The 13,325-nt window shown below is 40.3% G+C and overlaps 1 protein-coding gene across 1 annotated transcript; it reads right to left on the reverse strand.

Annotated features, from left to right (window-relative positions):
* Positions 1 to 4,207: 4,207 nt before the first annotated feature.
* Positions 4,208 to 4,905, reverse strand: LOC111601485 (C-type lectin 37Db-like). Its single transcript, XM_023318073.2, has 2 exons — positions 4,765 to 4,905; positions 4,208 to 4,704 (listed from the first exon to the last, which is right to left on the reverse strand). The coding sequence occupies exons 1-2, from the start codon at positions 4,853 to 4,855 to the stop codon at positions 4,271 to 4,273; spliced, it is 525 nt and encodes a 174-aa protein (XP_023173841.2). The 5' UTR covers positions 4,856 to 4,905; the 3' UTR covers positions 4,208 to 4,270.
* Between the last annotated feature and the right edge of the window lie 8,420 nt (positions 4,906 to 13,325).

A 13,325-nucleotide genomic window follows, 5' to 3' on the forward strand; every position in this document is an offset into this window, starting at 1 on the left:
CATTATAAATTAGCAACTTTCGATACAAATTAAGAAAACACTAACTTTCTGATAACTTAAAAGAATTCGAAACGCCAACGAATATACAGATTAATTATACACAGTACGATTTTACGATTATGATGTATTTTACTAACTGTAACGTGTTTACTGTCACTCTGAAATGTAATACGAATCTGTAGTAATATTTATGTACATATACGCCACCGAATACTTGGATATATATATAAATAAAGCTTCAAATACGTTTGCAACACATAGCAACCACAAATCGTCTGAGTTATTCTTTATCTTTATACACTTATAGAGTTTTATATCGTTTTCAGAATCGAAATGAAGACTCACTAAATCGTAAATGGGTTGCACAGCGTAATCATCTCAACTAACAAGCACAACGAAGAATTTTTGAGCACTATTTCAAAATTTAATAACAGTAATCAACCAAATTGGACTGTGTTTTGTCAAATTTTCAACTAATGCAACATGTATCTTTCCGAATCATGATATAAGTTTGGTTTTAGGTCAAATCAACGCCTGTAAAGTAGTTTTGTTTTTTAAGGAATTGAGCTCCAAATTTCGTGTAATAAATGAGTATTTGTCTCTATATCAGTAGGTCCCATGGAAAGAACTAAAGTAATTTCGATTAAATTTTTGCATCCTTCACCTAACAGTTACAGAACTTTCTTCTCTTTATTCTGACTTATGCGGCTAGCCAATCCCATCTAATAGGAACACAACGTGTCAGCGCCAAGTGTTGTCCCACTGTTGGATGGCCCTTGTTTACATAAGTGATAAAAAAATGGCAGACAAGCCACCACCAAAAACGTCACTGTGCATTGTGGAAATCAAAAATCCATTAAAATACCACGAAAACGGACCATATAACGCTGCCAATCAGCTTATGTATACATAAGTGTGTATGGCTCTATTGATATTGGAGTTTTATTTATGCGAACTTTGCCAGGGCCAACGTCGGGCAACAGGGCAAGAAGGCAACGAGCCAGCATCAGGCGGTCGCATATTGAACTTTTGGCACGTCAGCTGATAAGAGCCACACGGTGATGTTTTTTTTGGAATTTTCTTTTTGTTCTGCTTTGACCAAACGTCCAATATCATGCTAATGTTGCCACACAGTTGCATCAATTGTTTTTCAATCAAAGTGCCATCAATCTTTTTGAATGTTTGTTTAATTAACGCACAGGCCGCTTTGTCTACCTTGCCCAATCAGTGGCAACAGCAACAGCTCGAGATAAATAAGTATCGAGTGCTCCAGCCAACCCAGTTGACCCCCGGTTACGCTTGATTGCGATGTATCCTCGTTCCGGAGTGCGATGCAGTTGCTCGCCTCCGTCCATGTCCTAGCCTCGTTTTCATTCTGCTTCGGTTTGGCATTTTTCTTTCGCATTTCACTTCTTAACTTTGTCCATGTCTTTTGCGTCCATTAAGTGTGTCTGTGCTAAGACTTGGAAATTGTCTTTTGAATGTTTCAATTACACGCCTTCTTAAGCACAGCTTCTCTACTCAAATTGAAGCAACGCTTGAGCCAACTCAGTTCTCTTACACTCAGTTGACATGCGACTGGCTGCTCGTGCCTTTAGTATTTTTGGCTTCCATGCGCCAATAAAGTGAAATACACAGATAGTCCAAGAATTTACTGCCTCCAATCTATCGTATGCATGTGAGGGTGTCAGAGTCTGTGTGTGTGTATCTTCCCTTTCTTATTGCCCTGCACCCGCCCGCCACTTTCGTTAAACACTTTTGCCTTAAACCATTAATTTCCTATACGTTCGACTTGTACGTGTTGGTAGCCCGGCCCCGGGTCTAAAGGAAAGTTAATTTTATTGCTAAAAGCGGGTTAAGTGCTTGACGCACAGCTGAGTGCCTCTATTATATAAAGCGCAGAGCCTGCTGCCACTGGCTCCTTTGATAGGAATCGAATTTGCTTTATGGCATGTATGCTAATTTTATGTCTAGTTAACGTTCGCCCAGGGACTGAGAGCATAGTCGATGCCTCTGAGGACAGCTACTGCGATTGACTTTTAATTTACAGTTGAGCCTGATGGCAGTTATCAGCAGTATTGAGCAACTGCAAATGAAAAGACATTTTGTGTTTTCAGTAAATCATTTTATGGCATTAGCAAACCTAAGACTCTGCTAGAAATATGTTATTGTTCCAATTGCGATCCTCCAACTCCTTAAATGCCTGCAGCTTAACTCTTGGTGGAAGCCCATTAAAATAAATGCACGGCGTTTGTGTAAAACTATAAATTTCAAGTATTTGCACAATGTGAATAAATTGATTGCAAGAACCGTAAAATCAAATGATGCATAAATAAAATCAATGCCATACGGCGTGCCAAGCATGACCCATAGGTCAAAGTGCACAATATGTGCGTTATTTACGAGGATTTCAGTTTACGACCACAGAGCAACCAGATTGACACTTGCAAGCAAATTAAATAGAAAAGTGCTTTAGAGGAAAAGTGAGTCAAAAATTGTGTTGTGAAATTTTATACATAATTGAATTTATGGTCAAATCGTGTCACACACACTTATTCAATCTGTGCATACTATTACCCAACATATAGATAGCTGAGGTCAGATCAGATCAGCGCTATTTGGTGGGTGACTTAGCCCATTGGCCTGTGGCTATTGCACCACACGCCAAACAATCGGAAACCGAATGTCATCTTCAATTTCAAATTCAATTATAAAACAAATTGGTTTGAGCGCAAATAAATACAGCGACATACACACATCCAGCCATACTCAGTTACATATATTTATAAATATATACGTCTATGTGCAGGGATGAATTGCCGTGTGTGTGGAGACTGGTCGAAACACTCGAGGCAACATCAAACGGGAAATCCATTCATCCACTTTGGAATTGTGTCCAGTCGCTCTAGTGAAATAAATGTAATGAAATGTTAACAAATGACAACAGGCTGGCAAACATGCAGCAAAAACCGCAAGGGTGCCTTGCTCCTGCATCCGTGCTGACCACACAGACAGCTTACACACACACATGCCCACACATGGGCACACACACACTTCACGTATCGAATTAGTTTGATGAGATTTATTGGCTCAAGTCCCACTTGACCAACAGCAGCGCCTGGTCAGACAATTATGGATGAGTACCATTTGTTTTTCGTCGGTCTTTGATACTTCGCATTCACATGGTTATGGGCAAATCATGCGGCTGACAATGATGCTAATGACGATTCTTTGGCATTATATGGCACCGATATTCATTGCCGTTGGCTCGGATTGTCTCTATTACCTAAGCGTATCGGATTACCATGCGGGCGAATCACACCCAAAGCCAAAGCCACAGCTAAAACCAAACCCAAACCGAAATTCAAGCCGACGCCCAACCCCACTCCTGGCCAGTTCAGCCCACGCACGTCGCTTGTCAACGCCAGCCCCTTGCTGCAGGTCCTTTGGGGAAATTTGTCAGAGCATCAGCAGCGTTAAGGTGCCAATTAAGGGCTTTTTAGTATCAATTACAAAATCGCACGTTTCCACACCTTTATCAAGCTTCAGGAAGTGTGTCCTTGTGTGCACGTATGAGTGCCAATCGGTCTGGGCCTATGTGTGTGGAGCCTTTTGGCATTACGTGGTCGCTCTAACATGCTGGTCAACATTCGGTTGGGGTTGGCTCTGTGGATCTGTGTGGGGCATCTTTTGCGAAATTGTTTTGTGTCATTGTTTTTATTTCTGTTCCTTGCTGCTCGCTCCTCTTCTGTCACTCTCCATTTGACAGCGTCATTTTGTCAGTGATTTATTGTTTCGATGGCGGCAAATTGGGTTTGTCATTAAAGTAGTTAGATTACTGAAACCATAATCGAGAGATTACGACAACATTTTTGCCAGTCCCAATTTATGATAATAGAGTTTTGATTTATATTCTATTGAAATGTGTTAAGGTCGAAGAAGCTAGTCTAAAGCTGAATTGAAACTGTTTTAGTTCATTGATTCTCAAATAAATGGATGAAACAGTTCTACGTCTGGCAGCGCCAGTTGTTCATTCGGGATGTAGAATTCTTAAGGCGGAAATGTGCGTGATGCCGGCCAGTGGATCTACTATAAAGATAGACCGATGAACCTATGATTTGTAATAAGCCATTGCGTGATATCCAGAAGTAAGGACAATCGCAATATCCCTCATTCAGGAGGCAAGTTTTCAAAAAAATAGTGTGAATACATTTCTTTAACTTCATTGCAAGTTTATTTTAAAACGGGTATATAGACTTTTCGACTGAGTCTAGCAACTGTCGCTACAGCGTGTATAGTTCTGTCTCTGGCACAGGTACTTTGCTTTTTCGGTGCACTTCCAGTTATTCATTCGGAAAGCAGAGTCTCTGAACCACAAGTGCATGCACTGCTCTTTACCAGGAAAATCGGGCTGACCCGCGGACCAGGATGTAAATTTCAGTGGCAATCCGTCAGCTATTGACATGAACTTGTGAACTGTGACAAGATCGTTGCCCGATATCCAGTACCACCCGTCCTTGTCCTGACTCTCAAGATAGTTGGAAATAACAGCCATCTCGTCTTCTGATTCGATCAAGGCCAGATCTCCACCAAACTTTCGGCATATGTGTGCGGCTTCGAACCAGTTCACCTTTGATGGACCTCGGAAGTAGTACTTCTCACCAAGCCTGACATAGTTCTGCTCCTCGCTATTATCACAAGTCACTGTTTGGGACAATTTTTATCCGCTACTTCAATAATTTCACCCAGTTCTAGATATCTTACCATTGATTTCAGGCTTGCTCGGATAGTTGAAGTCATATGCAGATGTACTGTAGAGACAGACTCCGAGAAGAACAAATAGAGAACATCTCATTTTGGCATGTAGCAGTAGCAACTCACGAATGCAAAATTAGTTTGAACAACCTGAAAGTTAGGCTGACGCCTTTTATAGTGAAATCTGAGTATTTACATAAATATACATATGCAAAATTCCATATTTGCCTCTTTATATTGATGTGTATGCTCTCGCACACCTACTTAATATTTGTGCATACATCAAGCTTCAACCGGCTTCTATAACTAGCACATTACCAAGCAGCTCCATTTCCTATCTTATCTTGTTTGCTTGCACTAGTTTGCGTACACAATATATACTAATTAAATAGTTTTGGAACACAACAAATGCGTCAATAGTCAATAGCGTCAGTCAGTCTTTTGCCAATATTTGTGTAATTAACTTCTTTAGAAATTTTGGAGTCATACGACCTTTTCTAATTATCTATTAACAATATTAAATCAACCCTTAATTTTCTTTATATTTTGACAAAAATTTGCAAATGATCAGTGTAACTGATTCTCAAACAAATTTATAAAAAAAAAACACCTTTGTAAAGTATCGCTTAAAGTATATTAAATCCCTTTTTAAAATTATAATTTTCAAAAAGAGTATATAAACGATGATTTGATTAAGGTAAGTTTATATTTGATTCCAAACCCGTTTTGTTTATGCAACTATACTCGAAATGAAAGGGGTATAGTCGCTTAATACTGTATTCTACTCGGGGGCTGTCCGGTTGTCCATCTCTACCCAGCACTTGCATATGAAAATCTAATCATTGTCTTCCCAATCGGTAAATTAATATCGCGAACGAGTATTAAACTGTCGGTTACTTCAAACTACAGAGGTTTTACTTTGCTTGTCGTACGACTTGATGCATAAGCTTTGTTAATTATTGTTTACTCTATTAGCTTCAGTATTAGCGAATAAATATGCTAAAGGTAAAGTTATTATTAAATATAATTTGGTTTTAATAATTCGATTTATAAATTGCATTACATCCGCTTAGATTTACATTGTATAAACTGTATAGCTTCGTTTCCAGTAACAGCTTTAGTCACACTTTTTGGGGACGCTGCCTTCTTCAGATCTCTGGCAGCTTCAGCTCTACCGACAGCAACAACTTCGCGTCCTCTGCTGTCAGTTGGTTTCGTGTAATCCACACCTAAAATCCATGGCAGCGTGTCCAAAGTTACTCCCAATTTCGACTCGTATTACAAATTAAAATGTGCCGCAACCCACACAGAGACACACAAATACATACACTCAAATACATATACACATATATATGTTGCCATATCATGTTGAATGGGAGTTTTTCAAACTGATTAGCTGGCACCTAACTTCGTTTCCTTTGCCTCTTCTTTCTTTCTTCCCTTCGCTCTCGCTCCCGCCCTCGTCTATTCCCTTTCACTTTCTCTGTTCAACTGCTTCTGTTGCTGCTGCTGCCACGGGTCAATGAGATGCTAAGCATATGACAAGGCATTGAAAGGGTGTCGCAACTTTTAAAAGATTGTTCAATTTTTAAGTAGACCAGGCAAGGATTTACAGGAATTTGTTAGCTGTTGCTTTGTGGCTTTGACATTTTTTAAGGGATTGATGGATTTTACTTTTGCAGCAAGCGCGCCGCACTAGACTCACAGTTCACTGAGCATATCCTGCCATTGCGGCAGTGATTTATTTGCTCGCGCTCCTGATTTAGTTTTTATTTTTTAATTTTTGTTCCTCCCAAAACTGTCAACAGTTGAGTCTTAGAATGCTCTGCCATGCATCATAATGCCGCCTATGATTAATCGCTGGTAATTATGTTGATTAATTGCCTTATTAAGGCGGCTAGTTTCTGGGCGTTGTGCTGCGTGAGAAGCGAGCGCTGTGCAACGGCTGTCGTAGATCATGTTTTCGGGAGCGTGCTGTGATTAGATATACATTTTGTGAAGCCCACAGTTCGGTGGGGAAAACGCCTTAAAATAGGCACGTCGTCACCACCTCTGCGTCCAAGTCATTCTTTAATTACTAGAAAACCATTTGGCGCAAATGTTTTCCTTTGTTCGCTTGTCCGCATGGCAAACAAAATAGCAGCACCTTCCCTTGGCTGCTGCGGCTGCGACTACTCCTGGTCAAGCCATAATATTTCATTACATGCTGCGCTCTGCTTTTTTCTGTTGTTTTTTTGCCATTTCGACGGGAACTTAAAATTAAGCGTGCCCAAATCCCCAAAGACCGCAGGCCCAACATAAACAAACTAACCGAATGAATGCAACTGTGAATGCTGCGCAGCATCCGCCGGGAATACGGCTGGGTAAGTGCTGTATGGCTAACACTGGGCAAGGGCAAACTCAACGGCAAGGCAGTAGCTCACTGGCTGGTAACCGCAATCATAAAAATAATAACCACATTATTGTGTTTAATAATGAAAAATATCATTTGCGGCATAACTTTTGGCTTTTGTTTGTGCAGCAGCCAACCCCCCAAAGCAGGACGCCCGCATTTTGGTTGGCTGCCGTTGAACGGATCAACCCTTAAATTCGCTTAAATATTAACCGTAGGAACATATTTCCTAAATTATGTTCATTTACTAGCTGGTTGCCCGTGCGGGGGAGTCTTCAGATTGAGTGCCTTTTGCTTAATTTGCGGACGCCGCCAGCCATCCAGCATCCAAAAGGGGTGTGTTATGGCGTCTTAAGTGCGTGCCCGGAGAGCGAACTGATATGGCTGGCAGTGCGCCACCCTCTGGCTGAGCTTGTTGTTTTTATTGGCATGTTGACTTTTGAAATTAGTTTTTAATATGCGCAAATACTTTGCATATTTGGCTCAAGTGCTCGACACCGTCAACAAACTTCAGCAGACGAATCTTTTTAGCTTTATCAGCTATGTACACACAATTGCGCCATATGCCCCTATCGGTAGAAAAACGTAAATATTTGTGAACAACCCGAAATGCAATTTACAAAAATGTTTAACCCCTCTACCAATCGTACAAAAAAAAAAAACAAAAACATAAAAATCTCTGCATATTGACATCAATTAAAGTGCATCAAGTCGACACTCAAACAAACAACATAATACACAATAAATATATGTGTTGAGAGACGCTCAACTCGACCTGGCACAACGGCAACTATTCATTAGCTACCCCCGCGGGCAGTGAAAAGATTCGAAATGCGGCAAAAGCAGCCGCAGCATCCCGGTCGGAGGTCCGGGCCATACCCTTGTTTCCGTAACGTTCCTGAGGCGACAAGCGGTGATTGCGTCGAATATTGCCTTCGGCTGGTTTTTTGGGCGGGCCGACGAGGTCAACTGAAATAGTTCCATAATGAACAAAAACACATTGTAAATTGTCCTGCTTGCATTGTAAATGAGCACAAGTGTGCGACGAGCCCTTTTAAATGGCTTACACTGAGCAAAATCAGCTGCACTGTTTATACTTTAAAATGCAACATTCATTTTTTCACTCAAATCAGATGATTTGAAAAAATCTCTTTTAATTTTCATTTAAATATTTTGCAACTATTTCATGTTTTACACAGTAAAGCTGCAAGTAAGATGAAGCTGCAGTCAGCTAAGTGTATCCTTGCCTAATGTAAAGGGCAAATTAGCAAAAACCAGCCCAGCCATTTAAAATAAAATGAGTCTGACAATGTCCTTAACTGCGCTGCCTTTTACTCTACTACAAACTTTTCCCCAGACAATTCAATTTTACTACTGCAGCCAATGAAGCCATGGGGTCTACATGAATTTACACTTGTGACCAACAAAATATGTACGCTAGCTATATTCATTTAAATTCAATGCTGGATGTTGGCCTGCTACTCCAGCTGTCATCCTGTCGCTATAAACGGGTTGATTTAAGATTTCAAATATTTTTGTTCGTAAGGAGATTTATCTGAGTATATTCTGATTTATTTTAAAAAAGTCATTTTTTTGCCAATAATTTTTTTTATGAAGTTAAGAAACAAATAAAATATCAAAATCTATTTAAAAATTGTATGTTTTTTGTTTTACACATCGACTACCATTTTATAAATCTGCCCATACTTAATACTTTGAAAACACATTGGTATAAGGTTATTAAACAAATCAATACCTAGAGTCAACATGCGTATAAATATATAGTATTATCATGTACCTATTATTTTGGCCATTAGTGTACCTACACTAGAGAGCTCAGAAGAGCAGGCAAATGTAAGTTTGCGTCTCTTCGGCTCACCCTGCCCTCGCCTGCTCGTCGACGATGACGACGAAATGCAAAACTGTCGCCACAGCTAATTTAATAATTTATCATTTTGCTGCAGGGTAACAACAAAAGATTATTTAAATTCGCGTATTACACAACCGGGTAGATCGGATCGATTTTGAAAGCAGCCGAGTTGAGCCTGGGCCGGGGGTTGTGCCTAGCAATAAATGATGTGCTGGCCCGCTGGTAATGCAGCGCAATAATTTAAAAATTTCCACACTCCAGAAGTGACTACGGGAGTATGGGAGTTAGAAGGGGTGCATCGTTTGTCCAATTATGTATTTCAAATTAAATGATGTGGCAGGATTCAAATTTTTCACAAAATCTTCACTATTCTAATTGGCGCGTCTAATGGCAAATGCAGCGAATTGTAAACTACATAGGTTGACAGATCCCGAGAGTGTGCGTAACCCTTTGAGCAACACACTTGAAACAAATTTGTTTACGCACTGTTGGGAAATATTTTGATTTATATAGTCGGGCTGGCACTCGAAGGAGCTAACATGCCACATGCCCAGCACATACCTAGATATATGCGTTTGTAATCCCTTCGTGCCCAATTCAATTGTTCGAATTGACAAATTGATTTTCACTTTAACCGGTTCGCTCTGATTGCTTTGGCTTTCATTTTGTTTGCTTTGGGAATTGGCAATCTTTTCTTCTTCTTCTTCTGCTTTTTTTTTTTTTGAAATTTTTTTCTGGCATTGTTGATGTGTCTATTTCGCATTTTGGTGACGAACCCGTGTAAATATTTATTTAGTTTTGGACTGTGGAAAATTTCGTCACGCTTTTGACCGCATTGTCGCTCGCTATTTAAATGCACGCAAATTGCGGCTTGGCTTCGGTCTTGGCCAAATGCTCGCTCAGCCCTCGTCTCGATTACGAGATGCTAACAGAGCCGCCGGAAGTTGTTTAAATTTATGTGCCATTGGGCGAAGCTGTAACCAAAAAATTAATTGCTTTTACAAATAGAGTGCGCTGCAGTTTGCGGCGACACCGAAAAGTCTGCCCCGTATAGTTGGCAACTTGGCCTTTTGTTATGGCCTTGTGATGGCTGCTTTTTCCCACTCCTTGCTTTACAAATAAATACACTGCGCTACACCAATGGCAAAATCAAAAGTATCAAAATATCGTTAATCTAACTTTAATCTGATTTAAGCAATGTTTCACTGAATATAATTAAGCAGAAGCTAAGGCTTAGGAAGAGTGTCAATATATTAATAAGTATCGCTCTTAGTTTTAATGCTTTCTTGATGAGGTTTCTCGGACTTATTTTAACTTTTCTTCAGCAGACTGATTTTCTCTCAGTGCAGTAATTCTTGTAGCCATATTTTTTACGCTAGAGCATACTAAGCTCGCCATTGTTTTCCAACTAAACGAGGCAATTGCAGGTTGGCTCTATGCCCCCATCGCCAGTGCGGGATTTTATTTTGAGCTCCTGTTTCCATTCTGGGCTTCCACAACCTCTAACAGGCTAGCGAATATAAATTGCGGCTTTATCAAAGCGCACGTCAAATCTCGTTTAAATTAATGAGTTCGAGCGTTGTTTTTTAGCGCGTTGGCCACGTTGTCGCTGCATAGTTTGAAGTTGCGCTTATTTATGCGTCATAAATTGCCTAAAAAAACATTGCAACATCGCTACAGGATGTGCAGAAGTAGCAGCCAGGCAGCCAGGCAGTCAGTCAGCTAGGACACAACGGAAGCAACGCCGCCAGCCAGAGGCACTAAAATTATGAAACATTGTTTGCCACTTTGCGCTGAAGGCTAAAATCGATTATGGGGACAGCGAGGGCTGTCAAGTGGCAAGCGACAGGCGTCGAGTGCTAAGTGTGAAGTGAGAAGGCGTTAAGTAGTCATAAGCTTGGGCCAAGCCTGACGCACTTAAGCAGTCGCCCCACAACTCAGCCTCAGCCTCAGCCTCAGCCCTGACATTGGCTCATTTTGTTTCGAGTTAATTAAAATGTTTATCGTGGCGAAGCGTTGATGCCGGCAATACCAACAACAGGCTCAAGTCGAGCCGGTTGCAAAGTTATTAAACTTATTGTGGCGTGTAATTAGCTGACGAGCTGTCAACAATATAAGCGCCAGTCAAGGCTCCAACGGGCCGCAAGCCGTAGGCCAAGGCATGGATCATTTTACAGCGCGTTCGCCTTGTTTACCCGCCAAATTGCCGCCTGATAAATCAATCGACGTTGTTGGGTGGTTGACTAAGCGAATCCTTGTCGGTTGTTTATTTAATTGACTTGTGAGCATTCTGGCATCGAGTTGCCCGCTGGGCTCTTACCGGCGCATAACTAATTCTTAAAATTAGCTTTGCTCTGTGTAAATTGCGGTTCCTATTACAGCGGAGCCTGTTCAGTCGCATATTTCGCTTGGGACGTAGCGTGGCAAATGGCGGCGCAATTATGTCACACTGTTCCTTTTGGCGGCTTATTTTTGAAATAAAACCCAACACAAATGTTTCAAGTTACTTCAGGTTTTGTTTTTATTACCTAACTTATCGCTAACCTCATAAATGCCAGGAAATGCGAGAGATTAATATATATATATATATATATCTGTTTATATAATTAATAATAATAATTAGTTAATAATTAATAATATAATATATAATAATAGATAGTCGATATTAGATATTAGTCATAGCACAGCATTTGTTGTGTTTTCTTAGAAAGGCGCATGAGGCAACGTGAAATAATGAAACATGAAGTATATTCAGATATATCATATTATTAACACTTTTCTAAACTATAAAAATGTTTTAAATAATGCAACGATAACGTTTAAGTGTCACATAGTAAAGCAATGCATTTATATAAAATTAAACAAAATACAAGATCCAATGTTATCTAAATAACTGAACAGCAAAGAGAACTTATCCATACCTTACGTATTTAGAAAGATGTTAATATTATTTCAGCAGTCAGCATATGCCAAGTATATAAAATACTGAAAGTTAAATCTTTATTAGAAATCTTCCCCAGTTATTCGATTTACTTCATCAAAGTTACTTAAGTTTTGTTGCAATTATGATTTATTTTCAATTCAGATCTTTTTGACGTTGCAGACTTAGCTGCCGCATGCAATTGTTTTGCCATTAATTAATTAAGTTGACTGTTCCGTAAAACTTTGCAGCCTTAATTGAAAAATGAGCCTAAGCTGCTAATTAGCATATTGCTGGCAAGCGTCGAGCAGAGACATGCTAAGTACAAACAGGCTACTCTCTCTCTCTCTCTCTCTCTTCTTTCTCTACTTATCTCTGCCTCTCTTTCTATTTCTCTGATTTGCAATTAGTAGCATAAATGAATCAATTACTCATACTTGAGGCGTGAAATGAAAAGTTTGGTCACCCAAAAACTTTGTGTCGTGCAAGTCCGCTGTCCTTGAGTTGACCGCTGCTGCAACTCTAATTGGGCACAAACACACATGAACTGGCGACCGTCCGCCCAAAGGACAATTGCACAGTTGTAAGGCCTTTTGGAGGCCGCAGCCATGCGTCAAGTGGCAAATTGTTTTATTACAGTTTGCAGCAACTTTTCTCTGGCTGCTGTGCTTTTTATTTTTTTCAGTGGACACCCACCCACCCAGGGCACACACTCAATTAAAACTCAAGACCCTTCATAATGCATGCGCCTTTTAGTCTTGATGTTTTAACCTTTCCTTTTTTTAGCTGCTGTTTGGCAGAAAAAAAGGATTATTTTGATTTTTTTCGGCACATTCTGCCATGTTTTTCGGAGTTCTTTGGGGCGAGATGGGGGCGAGCGTCTAAAAGTGTGTAAAGTTTAAAGAGCCTTAAGGGATTTTGCGCGCAAATGTGTTGAAATTCGGGTTCTAATGAAAGAGCTGGCGAGGCAAAAAGGACAACTGTTTTGTGCAGTGGTTTATGGGTATTTATAGATAAGAAGGTAGCTTCGAGCATGTTAAAGCGCAAACTCAGCGCCTTCCTTTTGACTGACCGCTTATTAGTACCCGGTTTACGGTTTACGGTGTCCGGTGCTCAGTGTGCCGTGTCCTAGTCGCCAGCTGCGACAGGGATAAGTGGGCATAAGCCACAAAGGACTCCTGCCTTTTGCTTCCCTTTGCCATTAGGTAACATCTCGAGCTCCCTATGAGTCGTTGGACCTAACAACTAATTTTCGTTTAAGAACTTTGTAATTTCAGTGTAATTGCATTTATTTGTTTGCTCAGCATTGACGCTCTGACATTTTTGTACCCTTTGAAGTGTGTTTGTGCAATGCGAAAATCTGTCAACCTTCTCCATTCAAGTGGCAG

Source organism: Drosophila hydei, unplaced genomic scaffold (genome assembly GCF_003285905.1).
Source record: "Drosophila hydei strain 15085-1641.00,03,60 unplaced genomic scaffold, DhydRS2 tig00000063-arrow-pilon, whole genome shotgun sequence".
Taxonomy (NCBI): domain Eukaryota; kingdom Metazoa; phylum Arthropoda; class Insecta; order Diptera; family Drosophilidae; genus Drosophila; species Drosophila hydei.